This window comes from Anomaloglossus baeobatrachus, chromosome 6 (genome assembly GCF_048569485.1).
Source record: "Anomaloglossus baeobatrachus isolate aAnoBae1 chromosome 6, aAnoBae1.hap1, whole genome shotgun sequence".
Taxonomy (NCBI): domain Eukaryota; kingdom Metazoa; phylum Chordata; class Amphibia; order Anura; family Aromobatidae; genus Anomaloglossus; species Anomaloglossus baeobatrachus.
In genome coordinates this window covers 473,722,676-473,746,000 of record NC_134358.1, presented here as the reverse complement: position 1 = coordinate 473,746,000, position 23,325 = coordinate 473,722,676, and the positions used below count along the sequence as shown (strand labels likewise).

Here is a 23,325-nt window from a genome sequence, read left to right as displayed (position 1 = left end):
GACACACACCACGCATATACATACATGCCGCACACACACATATACATACATGTAGACACACACCACGCATATACATACCACACACACATATACATACATGTAGACACACACCACGCATATACATACATGCCGCACACACATATACATACATGTAGACACACACCACGCATATACATACCACACACACATATACATACATGTAGACACACACCACGCATATACATACATGCCGCACACACATACATACATGTAGACACACACACACACACACATACATGCCACACACACACATATACATACATGTAGACACACACCACGCATATACATACATGCCGCACACACACACACATGCCGCACACACACATACATACATGCCGCACACATACATATACATACATGTAGACACACCACACACATATACATACATGTAGACACACACCACGCATATACATACATGCCGCACACACACAGATACATGCCGTACACACATATACATACATGCCGCACACACACATATACATACATGCCGCACACACACAGAGACATGCCGCACACACATATACATACATGCCGCACACACACATATACATACATGTAGACATACACCACGCATATACATACATGCTGCACACACACATATACATACATGTAGACACACCACACACATATACATACATGCCGCACATACACATATACATACATGTAGACACACCACACACATATACATACATGTAGACATACACCACACATATACATACATGCCGCACACACACATATACATACATGTAGACACACACGACACACCACACACATACATACATGCCGCACATACACATACATGTAGACACACCACACACATACATGTAGACATACACCACACATATACATACATGCCGCACACACACATATACATACATGTAGACACACACGACACACCACACATATACATACATGCCGCACACACATATACATACATGTAGACACACCACACATATACATACATGCCGCACACACACATATACATACATGTAGACACCACACATATACATACATGCCGCACACACACACACATATGCATACATGTAGACACACCACACACACATACATACATACATGTAGACACATACAACACACACATATACATACATGTAGACACACACCACACATATACATACATGCCGCACACACACATATACATACATGTAGACACACACATACATACATGCCGCACACACACATATACATACATGTAGACACATACAACACACACATATACATACATGTAGACACACACCACACATATGCATACATGCCGCACACACACATATACATACATGTAGACACACACCACACATATGCATACATGCCGCACACACACATATACATACATGTAGACACACACCACACATATGCATACATGCCGCACACACACATATACATACATGTAGACACACACCACACATATACATACATGCCGCACACACATATACATACATGTAGACACACACCACACACATACATACATGCCGCACACACACTGGCGGCCGCATGCTCTGGTCTGGTGCAGGGCGGCATAGACTATTAACCGTATAGTGCCTACATGTGAGCAGAGCGCATTGTGCACACACACACCGCACGCCTGCGCGTACACGGCAGTAGAGGGGTTAACGTTCGCGCCAGTAAAATGCCCGCCAGAAAGCTCGGAGCCCATTGTTCTGCACGTCACCAGCCCGCCCCGCCCACCTCTGAGCGCCGTGACGCTGTGCGCGGCAGTAGAAGGCGCTTGTCGGTGAGAACTGACGGAGGAGCAGCACCGGGAGAAAAGTGAAAGAAGCGGCACAGAGGTAGGTGGCGGCTATAGTAATGTGCGGCTGCGCTGCACGCGGGGTAATGGCCGGAGCCGGTTCCTGGACCCCCGGGTATTGTGTAGTGGGGGCTGAGTGCGGGGATGTTGGAATAGAAGCAATGTGCGAGAATGCGGTGGCGGGCAAGATGGCGGTGTGCGCGGTGCAGCGCAGCCTTCAGTAACGGCTCTTCCCGCCATTGTATGAGTGCGCGGTGCAGGCGGGAAGCCCCGGGCACGTGCGGCGGGGGTCACGTGCGCCTCCTCGTCCGCAGTGGTGAGCCGCCGGTACATGGCGGAGCCCGGGGGCCGCAGGCTGTGGATGGTCGGTGCAGTGCCCGGGGCTGCAGGACGCCCCTCTGTGCCGCACTGCTCGGCTGTAATCTGTGCAGCGTCACGTGGGCTGCAGTGGTGGCCGTGTAGTCCTCGCCGTGTATCTGTGTTTTCGCCCGAGACCTGCATGTACTAAACGCTCTATATGTATTTCACACACAGGACGTGATAGTGCCGCACAGCGATAAGGGGACCAGATAATAGTATTAAATGCAGGCCAGTCTGGAGACGCAGGTAGTAAGTGACTCTTCTCTTGTTATGTATAAGTCATGTATTCCGGGGTGCGGGCCCGGTGGTGGCTCTGGGGGCGCATGCGCGTCATTCCCGGTGGTCCCCCGCGCAATCCGGAGTAGTGAGGATGGTCAGCCCCGCTAATAGTCTCACGGCTGTACTGCGCATGCGTGCACAGGGGCGGGGCCGCGCGAACATCAGGCCTAGGGCGAGCAGGAGACGTGCGGCCACCGTGCACGGTAAGCGGGGGGGGCGGCGGCGGTGTGCCGGGGAGGTAGCGATGCAGCCCCCGGCTACAGCTTTATGACAGCGCCTGCTGGATGCCCAACCCGTGTGGAGGGGGCGCCTGGCTGCGCAGCCCTGTGCACCGGGACTCCGTGTCACCAGTACAGGGCTGCAGCTCGGCCCCAGGTGGCCCCTCCATCAGCCTCTGCCCAGGTGAATGTGCAGTGCAGTGCTCCTAGGACCCCAGCCCTGGAGGCCATAGCCGCTGAACCTGCAGGTTACTGCCTGTGTCCTCAGGCAATTGTTCCTCTGCACTGATTGCCTATCTGTAGTGCCGATATTAGAGGGGGGGCTTCTCCAGTGGTCACGTGTCCGCCCAGCAGTACCAGTTATCTGCTCACTTCTCATAGGGGGTGGGCGCCCCCCCCCCCCCCCCCCCCCCCCCCCCCCCCCCCCCCCCGAGCTGATATTTAAGTCCCATCCTAAAAATACTCCCTATCAGTGTAGAGACCCTCCCTTCAGCTCCTATGCCCCTCGCAGTGTTGTAGTTCTTCACTGCTAATTTCGCTTTTTCCTGTTCTCTGTATAAGCCCTTCCTAAGCCTCCATCTGGCCACTGCTTCACATGGGAGATCCTGCCGGTGTCATTGTCACTCAGAGTATCAGCGCTGAGGACAATTCCCATAAGCCAGCACTGTTTCCTGGGCCATAGGTTCTGTAACCCTTTTTGAGCCTATAACTGGGCAGCGAAGGAGGAGGATGGGGAGACTCGGTGACGTTCCTGGATTTTACCAGATTCTATAGCTGGAGCACTGCATGCACATTTACACTTCTTCCACAAAGCCTTAGTTATCATATCTTGTATGTTTTTCAAATGCATGGTAAACATGTTAAAGGGTTTGTATGAAGTTAGTCATCCCCATAGAGGGCACAGGCAATAATTTGGCGATTGCTGGAGGTCTGAACAATGGCATCTTCACGAGCAGGGGCTCAGGAGATTCCCATCTGAATGGATTGAGGTGCACATGCTCCGTCCAGACGTGGCTGTTCCCAATCCTGTTTTCGGGATACATGGGACTCCAGAAGTCAGATCCCCAGCCATCAATAAGCTCATGCCCTATCTGTAAGGGAGGACGTCTAAGCTTGCTACAGTCCCTTGTGAACTTTTTGGGATTTGTATATGATAAATTACTTTGGGAAGTTGATGCTTGTGTCCTGTTTAGTGCTTTATAATTTTTGTTTGTTTTTCTTGTCACCTTGACAGAAAATGGGGAAGAAGCAGAATGGAAAGGGCAAGAAAGTGGAAGAAGCAGAACCTGAAGAGTTTGTAGTAGAAAAGGTTCTGGACAGACGTGTTGTAAATGGGAAGGTTGAATATTATCTAAAGTGGAAAGGGTTCACAGAGTAAGTGTATGGCCCACCTTCCCCGAACACTTAGCCAAAAGATAAATGTGTTTAAAATACCAGGTGACTTAAGGGCTTTTCTTGTGGCAGACTGCTGCGGCAGGATATTAATCCCAATAATGCAGGGCTGCCTGCTCCATTTACTCTTTAACCCATTGTTTGCCTCACACTAAGGAGCTTCCTTTTTGAATACCTATCAGGAAGCACTGCTCTTGCATACTAGCGCTCCTCCCTCTCCTGCTGGCACGTTTTCTTGGTCTGTGCACCCTGGAGATGGTAAACAATTACTAATACATTGGCTGTGGACAATGCACATTCAACTTTATTGGTTTACTAGCATCTGGGCCAGTTTATCAAATTAACCTAAATGTTGGGTAATGCGACGTGCATGGTCCTGAGTGCCTGCTGTATTATAACTGTTTTTATTCATTATTGGTATAAAGATTGCACTTTCTAGAATAAATTACCCATATTTATGGTCCTTTACTGCTTTATCAGCTTGCAGCTCTGCAGTCCTTGCATTCATCAGCTGCATTTGCTCCCCCTGCTAGAATGACTGGACTTTCTATGCATAGTGTAAGAGCAGTCAGTGGTGGAAGACCACCGCTCATCCATTACCACAGGTTGTTGAGCAAGATGTTATGGAAAACTGAGTGCATAAATACAAGTAACCATGCCATTGTGGCACAAAGATCATTCTTTAGTATGTCTTAACAATGAATCGTCCCAAGTGTCCAAAATTTGAAAAGTATTCGAGGTATTCACGCCGATGTCTTGGTCCTGATGTCATCACTATTAAGCCCAAACCTGGAGTTACCGCAAAACAGACTTCATTTAGTCTTAAGGCCCCTTTACACACTGCAACATCGCTAGTGACATCGCTGTAACGTCACCGGTTTTGTGACGTAATAGCGACCTCCCCAGCGACATTGCAGTGTGTGACACACATCAGCGACCTGGGCCCCTGATCGCTACAAGTCATTCAGGACCATTATTTGGTCCTTTTGTTTCCCGCTGCGCAGCATGTATCTGTGTGTTTGACACCGTTACTACATCGTTATCGACCCAGCCCATAGGCGTGTGAGCATTCCCTTTCCAGCGAGGTCCTTCTGCAGGTCCGTATCGCTGCTGCATTGTTTATCAGATCTGCCTGTTTGACAGCTCACCAGCGACTGTTTGAGACTTTCCAGCGATCCAGGTCGGGATCGCTGGTGGGATCGCTAGAAAGTCTGTGTGTAAAGGGGCCTTTACTCCTGAGTTTACAAATCCTGATGCAAAATACCAAAACCTGGATAAGGCTGTGTTTGGCTTTACGGTCAGTAGCTCTGTTGGGACTTGATTTGGGCGTACATGCAAGTGGGGGCATTGACTAATGATGCAGATTGGAGTTGGTGTGCTCCATCGAACATCATTTTCAGCCATATACACCTAGAGCCAAGCAGGACATAACCCCTTTACAACCTAGGATGTACCCATATGTCCGAAGTTTTGTCACTTTAATGTGTGCTTGCTGTGGCGTGTGTCTGTGGTTAGCACTGCAGGCTTGCAGTGATGGGGTCCTAGGTTCATATTCCACCAAGGAGAACATCTGCAAGGAGTTTGTATGTTCTCCCCTTGTTTGTGTGGGTTTCCTCCCACACCCAAAATTTTATACTGATAGGGAATTTAATTGAGCTCCAATGGGGCATTGATGCTGATGTCTTTTATGCTATGGAATTAGTGGTGCTATAGAAGTGAATAAACGTTATTTCCCTGCACATGTCTATTAATGTGATCAGCAGACGTGCAGCTAACTGGTGCGGATGGATCAGAGATCCACCCATGCGTGTTAACTAGTTAGATCGCGCTGTCAAATGTGCTCCAGCGGGCAACACGCTATTTCCCTCCGCCATCGGCAGCCCAGTGACACAATCACGGGGTACCAATAGATTGTAATGACACCTGTCGTGACTCACTTCATGTGTAAGCCGGCATGTACAAGAAAACAGCATTTCTGCTGAACAGTGGTCCTGAAGCATTGCTCTGAACAGCAGAAGCGATCTGATAGTAAAGGCTTCAAGCCCCTTAATGGGGACTAGTAAAAACAAGGTTTTTTAAAAAATATGAATAAAAGTTCAATTGCCCCTTTGAAAACAAAACTATAAAAAAAACTGTATCAGAGCAGGCAATTCTGAACTCTGATTTTACATTTTGATAAATCAGAATGGTTAGAGCGTAGTGATAAAATCAAAACGCCAGAATATTTATTTATATTTTTATTTTTTTTTTTGCTTCAATATTGCATTAAAATGCAGTGGCTATCAAAACAATGGCAAAGGCAATCAAAACATTACAGCTACAAAAAAAGGGTCTAATTAAACGTCAGCTCAGGGTGCAAAAAATAGGCCCCTGCACAGCCCCAATAGAACGCTAAAGTGTCAAAAAATGTTGACAAAAGTATCTTTTTTTTTTTTCACCCCCTATACTAACTTTGCATTTTTTTTTTTTTTTTTTTTTTTTTCACCACTTAGATGAAAGCATGCATGTTTGATATTTACAAACTCGTACTGACCTCCTGGGGAATCATATTGCCAGATGAGTTTTACCGTATAGTGAACATGGTAACAAAAACCCCAAAACAATATTGCAATTGCACTTTTTTGCCATTTCACTGCAGTTTGTTTTTTTTTTTTTTTTTTTTCCTCCCATTTTCTAATACAATATGGGGCAGAATGAATGGTGTCATTCGAAAAGACAACTCATCCTGCAAAAAGCTACATTGACAAAAAAAAATAAGTTATTGCATTTGGAAGAAGGGGAGGCAAAAAAAAACAAAACGGAAAATTATCTGGTGGTAACGGGGTTAAATGCTTTGCTTCCTCCAACAGTCATACAGACAAAAATGATGTCCAACAGAGCACACTGACTTCATCTGCATCATTAGTCAATGGGCCCCATTGGCGCATATGCACAAATCCAGTTTTGTGGGCGTTCAGATGCAAGTTCCAACAGAGCCACTGAAAGTAGTGCAGAACATTGTGAACCCAGCTTAAGTGGCTTTTCCACATAACTGGAATAATTTGGGTTCCACTACTGAAAGTGTAAAACCCCCTTAAAGGATACACCTTGACAAGGATTTAAAATCCACGTCTTTGCTCAGTTTGAGCTGCGGCTTTTCACTTATATATAGCGTCATTAAAGGGAACCTGTCAGGTCCCATATGCATTCTGACCTACAAGCAGGGTGATGTGTGTCCTAGTAACCCCTTCCTACCCATCCGTGTGTGGTAATATGAATGTCTAAAAAAAGTTTTATTACTTACATGTTCCCTATGTAAATGATCAGAGGGTCTAGTCCCCTTGGCGTCGCATTGTCCCGTGGGCGTTTGCATGTTTTCCATGGTATCGCGCCCCTGTGGGTGTGATGCCATGGATTTACATGAGTGACGTCAGTCAGCTCCTTGAGATCCCGCACGTGCATGCTTGCCATTTCCGCAGTCTTGTTATCTGGGTGTTTGCTCGTCGGCTTCAGATGCGCACTGACTGTGCTCAGAAGACGCCTGCAGTTCTGACCATGCGCAGAACGTGTCTAAAGCAGACAAGCAAGCACCCAGATAACAAGGCTGCAGGAATGGCAAGCGCGCACGTGCAGGATCTCATGGAGCTGACGTCTCTCGTGTAAATCCATGGCATCACACCCACAGGGGCGTGATACCATGGAAAGCATGCAAACGCCCACGGGACAATGCGACGCCAAGGGGACTAGACCCTCTGATTTACATAGGGAACACGGAAGATATAAAACATTTATACATTAATTTCTTCGGCGCTCCATTGGGAGACCCAGACGATTGGGGTGTATAGCACTGCCTCCGGAGGCCACACAAAGCATTACACTAAAAAGTGTAAGGCCCCTCCCCTTCTGGCTATACACCCCCAGTGGGATCACTGGCTCACCAGTTTTCTGCTTTGTGCGAAGGAGGTCAGACATCCACGCATAGCTCCACTGTTTAGTCAGCAGCAGCTGCTGACTATGTCGGATGGAAGAAAAGAGGGCCCATACTAGTGCCCCCAGCATGCTCCCTTCTCACCCCACTTGCGGTTTGTAAGGTTGAGGTACCCATTGCGGGTACGGAGGCGGGAGCCCACATGCTGTTTTCCTTCCCCATCCCCCTGAGGGGCTCTGAGGAAGTGGGATCTTACCGGCCTCCAAGCCCTGAGGCCGGGCTCCGTCCACAGACCCATTGAACCTGCTGGATAAGGAGCCGGGGTACCGTTCAGGGACAAGGCCCTGCAACATTCAGGTACTCTGTGTCCCCCTATGGACTGGCCGCGCACACTCCAGACTTGCTGGGTGTGCTAGTGCGCCGGGGACAGTAGCGCTGCGCGCTGGGGTTTGAGTCACTGCAGCTTGGCTGAGTGACTTTATGTGTTGGGAACTACCGCGCCGGCCGCTCCGGGAGCGGCGGCGCGGCTGGGACTTGTAGTGCGCCGGGGACTTAGCGCCGACCGTGCTTTTACGACGGCGGCGCTTATAAATCTAGTCCCCGGCTTTTGCGGCCTAGCTCCGCTTCGTTCCCGCCCCCTCCCTGTCAATCAGGGAAGGGGACAGGCGTTGTGCAATCGTCAGCGCCGAGGGCTGGAGCCTTATTTACATGCTCCAGCCCTCTCACTGGGCACAGTGGGACGCAGGTTTCCCGCTTTTTGTCTGAGCACACCCAGGGCCCGCCCCCCCCTCCACAGAGACGCCGGCAGCCATTCCTGCATGCAGTCTGGCTGGGGAACGGACACAGGCTCTGGGAGACCCAGACAAGGGATTTCTGGCGACCCCACACCCGCGTTAAGCGGGCGGTAAGCAGCACATTCGTGCTGGCCCCACTAGTGCCACAGTGTTATTTGGTGTACTTTTTCCTGTACCAGATATATCTATATATATATTGCACTGTAAGGTCGCTTCTTGGCTGTATACCCCTATTGCTCTGAGGAGACGACAACATGTCATCTGCAAAACGCAAGGGTGCCAAGACACAGGCTGTGAACGCTGCTTGTGCCGCTTGTGGGGCTGATCTACCGGCAGGTTACAATGACCCCCATTGTGTGCAATGTTCGGTCCCTGTGCCACTTCGTCAGCAGGAGCCTATGGTGGTAGTGGCCCAGGCAGAGTCGCCGGTGAACCCTGTCCCGGTGACGGGGACAGAGTTTGCTGTTTTCGCTGACAGGATGTCTGTCACTATGACAAAAATCCTAGAGACCTTGCAGGCCAGGCCAGTTACTCAGTCCATGGACACTGCTGCGGCAATGTTCCCCGGTCCCCCTCAGTTGGAGTTAATCAGTGCTTCAAGGGGGTCCCAGGCATCTCAGCCTGACGGCTCTGATTCAGATGACAGTCCCAGGCAGCCTAAGCGTGCTCGCTGGGAGAGACCCCCCCACGTCATCACGCGGATCAGGGTCTCAGCGAGAAAAGTCTCTACATGATGAGACAGAGGAGGGTGATCAGGAGTCTAATCCTGAAACCGCTCTCAATCTGGATACTCCTGATGGTGACGCCATGGTAAATGACCTTATAGCGGCCATCAATAGACTGTTGGATATTTCTCCCCCAGCCCCTTCTGCAGAGGAGGCAGCTGCACAGCAGGAGAAGTTCCATTTCAGGTATCCCAAGCCTAAACTGAGTACTTTTCTGGACCACGCTGACTTCAGAGAATCAGTCCAGAAACACCATGCCTACCCAGATAAGCGTTTCTCCAAACGTCTTAAGGATACACGTTATCCCTTTCCCCCTGACGTGGTCAAACGCTGGACCCAGTGTCCAAAGGTGGATCCCCCAATCTCCAGGCTTGCAGCTAGATCCATAGTTGCAGTGGAGGATGGGGCTTCACTTAAAGATGCCAATGACAGACAGATGGACCTTTGGTTAAAGTCTGTCTATGAAGCTATTGGCGCGTCGTTTGCGCCAGCATTCGCGGCCGTGTGGGCACTCCAAGCTATTTCAGCTGGCCTGGCACAGGTGGACTCTATCATATGTCCAGCAGTGCCGCGAGTAGCGTCCCTAACCTCGCAAATGTCTGCGTTTGCGACTTACGCTATCAACGCTGTCCTGGACTCTACAAGCCGTACCTCAATTGCGTCTGCCAACTCTGTTGTCTTGCGCAGAGCCTTGTGGTTAAAGGAATGGAAAGCGGATTCTGCTTCCAAAAAATGTTTAACCAGCTTGCCGCTATCTGTAGATAGACTGTTTGGTGAACAATTGGCTGAAATCATTAAGCAATCCAAGGGTAAGGACTCCTCCTTACCCCAGCCCAGATCAAGCAAACCTCAACAGAGGAAGTGGCAGTCGAGGTTTCGGTCCTTTCGAGGCTCCAGCAAGACCCATTTCTCCTCGTCCAAAGGGACTCAGAAGGAGCAAAGGAGCTCAGATTCCTGGCGGGCTCAGTCACGCCCCAAGAAAGCAACCGGAGGAACCGCTTCCAAGGCGGCTGCCTCATGACTTTCGGCCTCAGCCCTCCGCATCCTCGGTCGGTGGCAGGCTCTCCCGCTTTTGCGACATTTGGCTGCCACATGTCAAAGACCGGTGGGTAGCAGACATTTTGTCTCACGGGTACAGGATAGAATTCAGTTCTCGTCCTCCGCCTCGGTTCTTCAGAACCTCCCCACATCCCGACCGAGCAGATGCCCTTCTGCAGGCGGTGTGCTCACTAAAAGCAGAAGGAGTGGTGATCCCTGTTCCTCTGCAGGAACAAGGGCAAGGTTTTTACTCCAATCTCTTCGTGGTTCCAAAAAAGGACGGCTCGTTCCGTCCTGTTCTGGACCTAAAGCTGCTCAACAAGCATGTGAACGCCAGGCGGTTCCGGATGGAATCCCTCCGCTCTGTCATTGCCTCAATGTCTCAAGGAGATTTCCTTGCATCAATAGACATCAAAGATGCTTATCTCCACGTGCCGATTGCTACAGAGCACCAACGTTTCCTACGTTTCGTGATAGGAGACGACCATCTCCAGTTCGTAGCTCTGCCATTTGGTCTGGCGACAGCCCCACGGGTTTTCACCAAGGTCATGGCGGCAGTGGTAGCAGTCTTGCACTCTCAGGGTCATTCGGTGATCCCTTACTTAGACGATCTACTTGTCAAAGCACCCTCTCAAGAGGCATGCCAACACAGCCTGAATGTTGCGCTGGAGACTCTCCAGACTTTCGGGTGGATCATCAACTTTTCAAAGTCCAACCTGGCACCGACTCAATCACTAACGTATCTTGGCATGGAGTTTCATACTCTCTCAGCGATAGTGAAGCTTCCGCTGGACAAGCAGCGGTCTCTACGGACAGGGGTGCAGTCTCTCCTTCAGGGTCAGTCGCACCCCTTAAGGCGCCTCATGCACTTCCTAGGGAAGATGGTGGCAGCAATGGAGGCAGTCCCGTTCGCGCAGTTTCATCTGCGTCCACTTCAATGGGACATTCTCCGCCAGTGGGACGGGAAGACAACTTCCCTAGACAGGAAAGTCTCCCTTTCTCAGACGGCCAAGGATTCTCTGCTATGGTGGCTCCTTCCCACCTCATTAACGCAGGGAAGATCATTCCTGCCCCCAGCCTGGGCAGTGGTCACGACAGACGCGAGTCTGTCAGGGTGGGGAGCAGTTTTTCTCCACCACAGGGCTCAAGGGACGTGGACTCAGCAGGAGTCCACCCTTCAGATCAATGTTCTGGAAATCAGGGCAGTGTATCTTGCCCTATTAGCCTTCCAGCAGTGGCTGGAAGGAAAGCAGATCCGAATTCAGTCGGACAACTCCACAGCGGTGGCATACATCAACCACCAAGGAGGGACACGCAGTCGGCAAGCCTTCCAGGAAGTCAGGCGAATTCTCATGTGGGTAGAGGAAAGAGCATCCACCATATCAGCAGTTCACATCCCGGGCGTAGAAAACTGGGAAGCAGACTTCCTCAGTCGCCAGGGCATGGACGCAGGGGAATGGTCCCTTCACCCGGACGTGTTTCAGGAAATCTGCCGCCGCTGGGGGGTGCCGGACGTCGACCTAATGGCGTCTCGGCACAACAACAAGGTCCCGACCTTCATAGCGCGGTCTCGCGATCAAAGAGCTCTGGCGGCAGACGCCTTAGTGCAAGATTGGTCGCAGTTCCGGCTCCCTTATGTGTTTCCACCTCTGGCACTCTTGCCCAGAGTGTTACGCAAGATCAGATCCGATTGCAGCCGCGTCATACTCGTCGCCCCAGACTGGCCGAGGAGGTCGTGGTACCCGGATCTGTGGCATCTCACGGTCGGCCAACCGTGGGCACTACCAGACCGTCCAGACTTACTGTCCCAAGGGCCGTTTTTCCATCGGAATTCTGCGGCCCTGAACCTGACTGTGTGGCCATTGAGTCCTGGATCCTAGCGTCTTCAGGATTATCCCAAGGGGTCGTTGCCACCATGAAACAGGCTAGGAAGTCCACTTCTGCTAAGATCTACCACAGAACGTGGAAGATTTTCTTATCCTGGTGCTCTGCACAAGGAGTATCCCCCTGGCCATTCGCGTTACCTGTCTTTCTTTCCTTCCTACAATCTGGGTTGGAAAAGGGCTTGTCGCTCGGCTCCCTTAAAGGGCAAGTCTCGGCATTATCCGTGTTTTTTTTCAGAAGCGTCTAGCACGACTTTCTCAGGTGCGCACGTTCCTGCAGGGGGTTTGTCATATCGTACCTCCGTACAGGCGGCCGTTAGATCCGTGGGATCTAAACAAGGTCCTTGTTACTCTCCAGAAGCCGCCCTTCGAGCCTCTGAGGGATGTGTCACTTTCTCGACTCTCACAGAAAGTGGCCTTTCTGGTAGCGGTCACGTCTCTTCGGAGAGTGTCTGAACTAGCAGCGCTGTCATCCAAAGCTCCTTTCCTGGTGTTCCACCAGGACAAGGTAGTGCTGCGTCCCATTCAGGAGTTTCTCCCTAAGGTGGTATCCTCTTTTCATCTTAATCAGGATATCTCCTTGCCTTCCTTTTATCCGCATGCAGTTCATCGGTATGAAAAGGATTTACATTTGTTGGATCTGGTGAGAGCACTCAGAATCTACATTTCCCGCACGGCGCCCCTGCGCCGCTCGGATGCACTCTTTGTCCTTGTCGCTGGTAAGCGCAAAGGGTCGCAGGCTTCCAAAGCCACCCTGGCTCGATGGATCAGAGAACCAATTCTTGAAGCCTACCGTTCTGCTGGGCTTCCGGTTCCATCAGGGCTGAAGGCCCATTCTACCAGAGCCGTGGGTGCGTCCTGGGCATTACGACACCAGGCTACGGCTCAACAGGTGTGCCAGGCAGCTACCTGGTCGAGTCTGCACACTTTCACCAAACATTATCAGGTGCATACCTATGCTTCGGCGGACGCCAGCCTAGGTAGAAGAGTCCTGCAGGCGGCAGTTGCCTCCCCGTAGGGGAGGGCTGTCTTCGCAGCTCTAACATGAGGTATTCTTTACCCACCCAGGGACAGCTTTTGGACGTCCCACTCGTCTGGGTCTCCCAATGGAGCGCCGAAGAAGGGAATTTTGTTACTTACCGTAAATTCCTTTTCTTCTAGCTCCTATTGGGAGACCCAGCACCCGCCCTGTTGTCCTTCGGGATTTTTGGTTGTTTTTCGGGTACACATGTTGTTCATGTTGAATGGTTTTCAGTTCTCCGATGTTACTTCGGAGTGAATTTGTTTAAACCAGTTCTTGGCTTTCCTCCTTCTTGCTTTTGCACTAAAACTGGTGAGCCAGTGATCCCACTGGGGGTGTATAGCCAGAAGGGGAGGGGCCTTACACTTTTTAGTGTAATGCTTTGTGTGGCCTCCGGAGGCAGTGCTATACACCCCAATCGTCTGGGTCTCCCAATAGGAGCTAGAAGAAAAGGAATTTACGGTAAGTAACAAAATTCCCTTCTTTACACAATATTACAACACAGGGATGGGTAGGCTGGGGTTTCTAGGCCACACATCACCCTGCTTGTAGGTCAGAACGCATAAAGGACATGACAGGTTCCTTTAATTCCAGAACTCTTTACAGTGGTGAGTAAATCTCATGTTGACACTTAACGACTTTCTCTGCTGCAGATCAGCTTGGAGTATGAGCAGCGTTTACGGAAGAGCCAGCCCCTAGTACATGTTTGAGCTTCAGTTTCTATCCTACTGTCTGTTGTAGATTAGATTCTGGCTTTGGCATTTTGTGTGAAATTGTCCTTAGTCCTGTTCTGTGTGTTTACAGCGCAGACAATACTTGGGAACCAGAAGAGAACTTGGATTGTCCAGAGTTAATCGAAGCTTTTCTCAACTCTCAAAAAGCTGGCAAAGAAAAATCAGATGGCGGCAAGAGAAAATCTGTGTCCGACAGTGAATCCGAAGAGAGCAAGTCAAAGAAGAAGCGAGAATCGGTATTGTTATATGCTAATACTCCCTCTACCTTCACTGATGGTTGACCATGTACATACACTGTCCCCTAACTCAGTTGAAACATTTTAGAAATAGTGTAACAATCTTGTAGAGACCACAATCATCCAACCACACATCAAAAAAATTAGGTACTAAAGCTCAACATAACCCTTAAAACTTAACAAGGTCCTTGTTTAACATTTTGTTCAGTGCATAAACCCACTGCCACGTGTGTAACCCTTTCTTCATCCCAATAGTTATCTATTTTTATTAGTCGCAGAAAAGTATTATCTGTTCATATAATGGCCCTCTCTCCAGCCTTTCATCTGCATGTGCTGTGCCATGCTTGTGTGTTTGGCTCTAGATTGCCACCAGAGGTTTCTCGTATGGTTGTCTTGGTGAAAAGAAAATGATTTAGTGTTTGATTTCTGTGCCCTAAGATTCTCTAAACATAAAGGCCTCGAGATACAGTTCTAATAATCGTCCAATCCTGAAAAAAAAGTCTAGTTTCTTTTCTGTGCTGGTGTTCCCATTTTTATTTTTTTTTAATGGTTATTTAACATTGTATTTAGGCTGACAAACCAAGAGGCTTCACTAGAGGTTTAGAACCAGAGAGGATAATTGGCGCTACAGACAGCAGCGGGGAGCTGATGTTCCTTATGAAATGGTATGTAATATGTTCTGGTTACTTCAACCGACACAATAACTTTCCACTAGCTGCATGAACTCTTCTGCAATTAGTGGGGGGAAAAACACCATGTTTATTCATTCAAGACAGTGTGAGTAGCTTTCATCTACATCTTACAGCCCCTGTGTAGATGTATGAATGTCCAGAGTTTCCTGATGACAAACCTGTGCCAGCAGCTAGATTTGCATTTTTTTTTTTTTCCATGCCTTACTTGCGAGTAGAAATTTGAGTAGGTAATAGATGTAACTTTGGCATCAGACTACAGTGACTGTGTTAAAGGGGTGGTTCACCCATATTTTTTATTGTCTAGATCGATATTGTATTGAGAAACAATGTTTCTCTCAAATACCTTGTGTTGGCAATAGTGCCTGTGAGAGGCGCTATTGCAGACCGCTGCTCCCCGTCCAGTGACGTACCCGTTCAATGCTGCCACGTCACATCCGTGCAGCCGGCTACATTCTTCCAGACTCTGAGCTGTGAGCAGTGTTTCACTGCTGCCCATCTGCTCCCTCCTCCTCCCTCCTAGCACGGCGCATCTCCTGCTCCCCCCTCCCTCCTCGCAGAACGCTGCAAGCAAGAGACGTGCTGTGAGGGAGGAGGAGCAGGGAGCAGATGGGCTCAGAATGTAGCTGGCTGCACGGATGTGACGAGGCAGCATTGGACGGGTACGTCACTGGACGGGGAACAGCAGTCTGCAATAGCGCCTCTCACAGGCACTATTGCCAACACAAGGTATTTGAGAGAAACATTGTTTCTCAATATAATATCGATCTAGACAATAAAAAAATATGGGTGAACCACCCCTTTAAGGACCCAATCTGTAGTAAGTGAGGAATATTTAAAGCACACCAATCACCAGGATTTTCCTACATAATGTAAAGCCAGTGCTGTACTGGCGCTATCATGCTGATTCTTTACATACCTTTTAGTTGTCAGATTGGCTGTATAGTTTTTGAAATACAGGAAAGTAAAGTTACAGAAATGTACAGCTTTTTGACTGGCAGCAGCTGCCGAATAGCTAATGTGGATCAGGTTTTCTATCTATTCCTGCCCCTGTCTGCTGCCTGGCCTCTGTAGATCCTAAACTGTATGGGATTCTCTAGGTAAGTAATTTCTGTCATGTGATAGAGGTGTGTTATTAATGCAGCCCATACAGTCTTAACATCTACAGAGGTCAGGCAGCAGACAGGGGCGGGAATAGATGGCAAAACCCAATCCAGATCTTGGCTATTCAGCAGCTGCTGCCATTCAAAAAGCTGAAAATCTGTAAATGTACTCGCCTGTACTTCAAAAACTATACATCCAATCTGACAAAGGTATGTATAGAATCGGCATGCTGGCACCAGTATAGCACTGGCTTTAGTGTATATAGGAAAATCCTGGTGATTGGTGCGCGCTTTTTACGGTTTGCAAGGTAGCTTAATGCAGCTGAGCTCGGATTTATGATTGACAGGTTCCCTTTAAAAGGGGTCATTAAAAAAAAATAAATTACTAAGCTCATGCAGCTGTTGCTTTTAATGCAGACTGAAATGTTGCATGCTACACTGAGGCTATGTGCACACAGGGTGTTTTTACGCGTTTTTGATCTTAAAACTGTATGACTTTGCATCCCCAGCAAAGTCTGAGTATTCATTTTTGCTGTCCACACAGTTTTTGTTTTTTTTAGCTGCGTTTTGAGCTGACAAAAAAAGTCAATTCTTTTCTGCATGTTTCTTTTTTTTTTTTTTTCACCCATGCAATGCATTGGAAAAAACACAGGAACAAAAACACACTGAAACATGGTAACGCATGCGTTGTTTACCAGTACGTTTTTGCGGCCAAAAACGCGTGCGCACATAGCCTAATTCATTGGTCATCTGTAGAGTGCATGGGCAAGGATCTGGTATGTTTGCTTTCAGGGGTCTCAATCTGTGCATGCTTCTGAGGGGAGCTGGGAGATGTAGACTTGACCGTTGCGCTTAATGCGGGGGTCTAATGCTGCGTTTTTATGTTGGGGATAACTTGCAGGGTGTCCATTCTTGGTGTTCTGATGCATTTGACATTACTCTACTTCTGCCTTCCTTTTTGATCTTTAGTTGGGGTTTACATAATGTAGTGTTTGGACATGCGGTGAACATATTACATATTCTTGCAGGAAAGACTCGGATGAAGCGGATCTGGTCCCAGCGAAAGAAGCAAACACGAAATGTCCTCAAGTTGTAATTGCGTTTTATGAAGAGAGGTTAACATGGCACTCTTGTCCAGAAGATGAAGCACAATAAAGTCATTGGTAGACTTTTTTCTTTTTTTACTGATTTTTTTCTCTCGACCATCTGAACCATAAGGTTAAATTTTAGTTTTTTTTTCTGAATAAACCACACCAGTAATTTGGCAAACGTGGCCCCACAAAATGTACCTGGCCTTGTAGAGCCTCTCATACATGTACTGGCTCTGTCTAGGCTTTTTTTTTTTTTTTATGAATCTTCAATCTACTGAAGTCAAGCATCTATAATACAGACTTGCAAGTGTTTTGTAGCCTTCAGTTGATGTGCATGTTAATGCTTTAGCCCAATCTTTATCCTAGGTTATTAGCTCCGGTGTTGCTTCAGTAGCAGTGCTCTGGAGACCTCTGTAGTAAGTGGAATGTTACCTGACTGTATATTGTTTACTTCAATGTAAATACTGGTGAGCAGTGTTCAATAAATAGTTTTATATTCTCACATGTGACTCCAGACTTGTGTCCTTAATATGTCATATCAGAGGAGAACCGCCCTTTCAAGTAACTTCTCAGAAGCTGGTTCTGTGTACACGAGGAATAACACCTTCTGGCCACTTTGTATCCTGCACTTTCACCCACTTTCCCCTCTGCATGCTCAATCTCTAATTTACAATCCACTCTAAGCTGGTAGGAGGAGACATGCCTCTATAATCTCTCCCATACACCTCATAGACTAGGGGATTTCTGCTCTTCATTCACCTTAGCAAACAGACGAGCTGCAGCAACCTTGAGGAAACTATACACTTTCTCTGGCTGGGACCTGGCTTTGGGGTAAGTAAATCTTTTAGTTTCCCTCTCCCTGCTATTCATTCCCCCTGGGCCTGCTGTGAAGATGTGAAGGGGATTGGCAGGAAAGTTGCGCCCCCCCCCCCCCCCCTTCTTTCCTCCTCTTTCCACTGCAGGGCCCGTCAATATGAAGGACAATGTTTTAAATACAGTAAATGACTAGAAAACTGATATTCCAGGGCCCAGTCCTGCCCTCTCCCATATTCAGTAGCCTAATGGACAAGACAGTTTCTGTGTAACCCTTTCCCAGAAATCACTATACCATGCCTTTGCATGAGCCTTATCACACTGTAGAGATGCCAGCTCATCTTTCACATTTACATTCCACTCCATGTCAGTCTCTGCCAAAGAGGGACAACAGTGTCAATATAAATCAAATAACATCTGGAACACCAATTCTGAGTCTGAACTGGGTACAAAAACCTAAAAAATCTACACTATATGGAGAGAAGGTATGCACACCAGTGACTATGTAAGGGGAATATATGAAAAGCAGAAACTGCTGTGTGAATACTGACATGAAAAATCCAATATCTATATGTAAGAGTGAAAATGGAATCTGCATTACTGCCATGAACATATGAATAAAGAGAAATTTAGCTACTGAATTGATCAATGCAACAAACCCCCAACACTACATATTACATATAGCTATTGGATTTTTCATGTCAGTATTCACACAGCAGTTCCTGCTTTTCATATATTCCCCTTACATAGTCACTGGTGTGCATACCTTCTCTCCATATAGTGTAGATTTTTTTTAGGTTTTTGCACTCAGTTCAGACTCAGAATTGGTGTTCCAGGCGTTATTTCTTAATTGATTTGTAGTCTTTCGTTTGTGAACCCGGCCCCACCCACACCTATTACCAGTCCACATTATACGCATATATAGCCTGGGTCTCAGCTTTCCAACACGGCAAGTTCCCCCCCCCCCCTGCATGAGAGGACACACACGCTAGGGACCCCAACGTAGAGAAATACTTTGGCGTAGTGTTGGGGGTCTGTTGCATTGATCAATAGCTAAATTTCTCTTTATTCATATCTTCATGGCACTAATGCAGATTCCATTTTCATTCTTACATATAGCTATTGGATTTTTCATTTTTTCATGTCAGTATTCACACAGCAGTTTCTGCTTTTCATATATTCCCCTTATATAGTCACTGGTGTGCATACCTTCTCTCCATATAATATAACAGTGTCAATATGACACCCTCCCGTTTCTTGCCATCTGAATAGAAGCTAAGATTTTGTTGAGACTTGGCAGTAAGACGCACGTAAAACATAATTCTTAAATTTCTATCACATTCAAAGGCCTCGTCATCAGTTTTATCCAACGTAAAAATGTTGCAAACTTTTTTTTTTGCAGTGGGTGGGACTTGGTAAAAAGGGGCGGGTCAGAGCACGCATCATAACTTACTCGGGTAAATTGCAACAGATGGACTGCAGTCTGACCTTTGTCACTGGCAGACTACAGCTGAAATGTGTCATATTCATTGTGTTGCTACCGTGTTAAAGCGCACCAATCACCAGGATTTTCATATATAACATAAAGCCAGTGCTATACTGACACTCGGGCCAATTCTATAACATACCTCTTAGTTGTCCACTCGGATGTATAGGTTTTGAAACACAAACAAGTAAACTTTGTAAAATGAGCAGCTTTTTGAATACTGCAGCCGCTGATAGCTGGGATGAGATTTATATTGGTTCCTGCTCGCCTGCATATCTATCCAAACACCACCCCCCCCCCCATCCCACGGTGATTTATACTAGTTCTATTATAGAATAGTTTTACTAACTTGACTAGAAGGACCTGTGCTGATGTCATACCCATGTGACCAGAAAGGGTGGGACATCAGCCAACAATGTTGCTTCCTGATATCGGCTATGTTGGCTGAGGCCCCGCCCCTTCTGGTCAGAGGAGTATGACAGTACAGGTCCTTCTAGTCAGTAACTATTGTATTAGCATAAATAACAGGGGCAAGACAGGCAGGGGGGTGGGAATTACTATTAATACCCATCCCAGCTATCTGATTGGCAGCTGATGTCATTCAAAAAGCTGCTCATTTTACAAACTTGCTTGTGTTTCAAAATCTACACATCCAGGCTGACAACTAAAGGTGCGTATAGAATCTGCCTGATAGTGCCAGTATAGCAGTGGCTTTAGGTTATATAGGAAAATCCTGGTAATTGGTGGGCTTTAAGGCTGAGTCCACGGTATAATGTACCTGCGGATTTTTCTGCATGAAAATCCGCGACTTTCGCGGCAAATCCGCACCCACGGATTTGCCGCGGATTTTGATGCGGATTTTTTTTTTTTCTTCACCCCATTCTATACCCAAAATCCGCACCAAATCTGCAACAAACAATTGACATGCTGCAGATTTTTCCGGATCAAAATCCGCGGCAAATCCGCAACGGAAAAATCCGCAGCATGGACACAGCATTTCCAAAATGCCATTGAAATGGCTTGGAAGTGCCGCTGCTGCAGATTTTCGGGAAATCCGCAGTAAATCCGCAGTGTGGGCACATAGCCTAATGCATTTGACCCCTTACTCCAGCAGACTCTTCATACACATTGGTGTGCCACATCCTAGTCTTGATCAATTGACCCTTCAGTGTCCTCTTGGAGAGCATTTTGATCCATAGATGCAAATGTCCATCGTTCTTGTAGCTGGGTTCCATGATACTTCTTGCCCCACTAATTGGGGGGGCTCCAGATTAATGCACATTTCAGAAGCCTAGAACTGTGTTCCCACCATTTGTGAGAATTAGATGGCTCTGTTAAAGTAACACTGCATGTTTTATATTGCGCTGGTTACAATGGTGACCACAGGCTGCCATAGTCACTAAAGGGTTATTCCCATCTTGAAGATCCCCTCCCAATAAGCAGCAGAAGGTAATCTAGTATGTTCTCCTGATACAGCCATATCTCTACCCTCACGCAGGGCATTGCAGCTTGGCTATCCATGGTTACGTCTAGTCATATAGTGACAGCTAGTTAGTTGGTCATAACCATGAATACCTAAGCTGCGGTGCCCTGCAGATGATGTAAGAGACATGGCTATATTAGAACTATACTACATTTCTAAATGTAGGTATTTGATGACTACTACTTATTACACCACCTACACATTGGGATAGGGTCTTGGAGATGGGAATAACCCTTCATTCCAACATACACAGGGATGCTCAACTCACCTGATTGGAGCTAAATCACAGGTAGGACAAAAGATCTTTTGCTAAAACTTGGCAAGAGATGGAAGGGCAGACTGTCAGCCCATATTGACAGGTTTAACCAGCTGTTGTCTGTGTATGAGGCCCAGAAATTGGGAGGTTATGAGCTCAGTCAGGTACTTGTTCGTACTGCAGATTTGGTCACTATTGGAAGTTAATGCAAAGTAGAAATCATCCCTTTGGTTGGGACACGATCTGTGTTTTCTTCAAATGTTCATGTATTGACATCATTCTGTATCTCACATACATATGGTGTAAATGAAGTCTGCAGTCTCTTCAGACCATAAATATATTGGGTCGTTACTTCAAATCTAAACTGATCAGATTTAGTATTGTCAACCAGTAGCCACTAGGTGGCGCATTTACTACACTGAACAGACTTGTAAGCAGTTATTGAAAGCGTGCCGGGATGAGTGTGCACTCTGCGGCTGGGCCTCCTGTGGTGTGGAAGGCTACTGCTTCCTCCCAAGATGTATATGTATTTGACTCATACAAAGTTGCCTTGACTTTTAGTAACTTGTCTATGATATATTCACAGATAAAAGCAGCAAGGTTTTTTTTTCTAACACCTATAGATTCCATTGTAGACACATTTGGCTGAACCTATGGTGGCAACTTGAAAGTTTATTCCCATCTCCAAGGTCCTGTTCCAGTATATAGTAAGGGTACTATTGGCAAATGCCCGCAACTAGAAATGTAATGTAGTTCTCCTGATTAGCTATGTCACTTACCTCATGTTCAGGGCATTACAGTAGCTTAGGTATTCATGGTTAGCAATTGTGATGAGCAAGCGCTACCATGCTTGGTACTTGTAAAAAGCAATCTGACACTCGGATGGGCTTTGTCTATTTGAGCATTTTCATCCATGAGGCGAGCCCGTTCAAGCATCCGACTGCTTATGAGTACTGAGCATTCTGGTGCTTTCTCATCACTAGTTAGCAACTTTTGCTGAGTGGTTGTAACCATGGATACCTAAGCTGCAATACCCTGCAGATGAGGTAAAAGTTTCAGGAGAACTATGCTACACTTCTCATTGAAGGTATGCCTTTTTTTTTTTTTTTGTTCAATTTATTTTTAACAAGTCAATAAGATACATAGAATTGAATTTATAATACTAGCCAATACATCAAGCAAGTAAATGACAGCCAATACCATTATCGATTTAGGAAATGGAGAGAAATACTTTTATTTTTTTTTTTTCTTTTACAGTCCTTCTATTGGACTACTACCAATTTAAAATTTCAGCTCGGCTTTTGTCACCCCCCCCCACCACCCCCTGAGAAAGGACAACATCATAATCTGCTGCTGTGGTCATTTGCCACAACTTTCACCTCTGTACCCTGATGTCCAGAATCAGTCATGTTGATGGAGGCAGAGAGCAGTTGCTGCAACTTCCATTCTACTCTCCTCTCACTGAAATGAGATGTCTTCAGGCGATGGGCATAGAAGTGCCCCTTGTGACAATTCATCTTAGGGTGGTCACAGAAGCTTTGGGGGCATCCCAGCTCTTACCTTGCCTCCATTACCGCACAGAGTGTCTTATAGGAGTGAAAGTGGGTGGGCACAGAAGTTGCAAGAAGATGGTGACAGAGGCTGTGGAAGTGACCAGAGCACAGGTGTTTGGATCATTGTCACTCAAAAATGGAAAACTTTAGTAATGCTTTTTATTGTGTGCTCAAAAAGGAGAGTGAAAGACATGTCTAAATTCCAACATTTCAGCTGGAAGTGTCAGCTTATTGCAAGATTAACATGTTGGGTTATTAAAGCTGGATGGAGACAATAAAAATAAGCCATGGGTGAAGACATATGTGAACTGCCTTATGTGCAGTAAAAATAATGTATAAATGAACAAATGGGGGCTATGGGCACCCAGAAATCTTGTATAGAGAGCCTGTTGCGTAGGGTAAGAGCAGTCTACAAGCACAGAGGGTCACTATGGGAATAGGAGTTGGTTTAATTGGCCTT

At 47.2% G+C, this 23,325-nt stretch overlaps 1 protein-coding gene across 5 annotated transcripts; it reads left to right on the top strand.

Moving 5' to 3' along the window:
• The first annotated feature begins 1,734 nt into the window (after window positions 1-1,734).
• On the top strand, window positions 1,735-17,776 carry CBX3 (chromobox 3). Of its 5 annotated transcripts, none has more exons than XM_075315344.1 (6): window positions 1,735-1,844; window positions 2,339-2,410; window positions 3,896-4,035; window positions 14,226-14,391; window positions 14,962-15,056; window positions 17,212-17,776. In XM_075315344.1, exons 2-6 carry the CDS (start codon window positions 2,387-2,389, stop codon window positions 17,336-17,338), a joined length of 552 nt encoding a protein of 183 aa, XP_075171459.1. In that variant the 5' UTR covers window positions 1,735-1,844; window positions 2,339-2,386; the 3' UTR covers window positions 17,339-17,776. The 5 variants fall into 5 exon arrangements, with proteins under 5 accessions (XP_075171459.1, XP_075171458.1, XP_075171460.1 ...); XM_075315343.1 differs by having other exon boundaries at window positions 1,736-1,844; window positions 2,339-2,413; XM_075315347.1 differs by lacking the exons at window positions 1,735-1,844; window positions 2,339-2,410 and adding exons at window positions 2,520-2,646; window positions 3,016-3,020.
• The last annotated feature ends 5,549 nt before the right edge of the window (window positions 17,777-23,325 follow it).

Bases quoted from the DNA above. Each gene is read 5' to 3' on its own strand.
- CBX3 (XM_075315347.1), top strand. From the start codon at position 2,535: ATGGTCAGCCCCGCTAATAGTCTCACGGCTGTACTGCGCATGCGTGCA. The intron at 14,392-14,961 runs GTATTGTTATAT...CATTGTATTTAG, and splicing joins CAAAGAAGAAGCGAGAATCG to GCTGACAAACCAAGAGGCTT. The intron at 15,057-17,211 runs GTATGTAATATG...ATATTCTTGCAG, and splicing joins CTGATGTTCCTTATGAAATG to GAAAGACTCGGATGAAGCGG.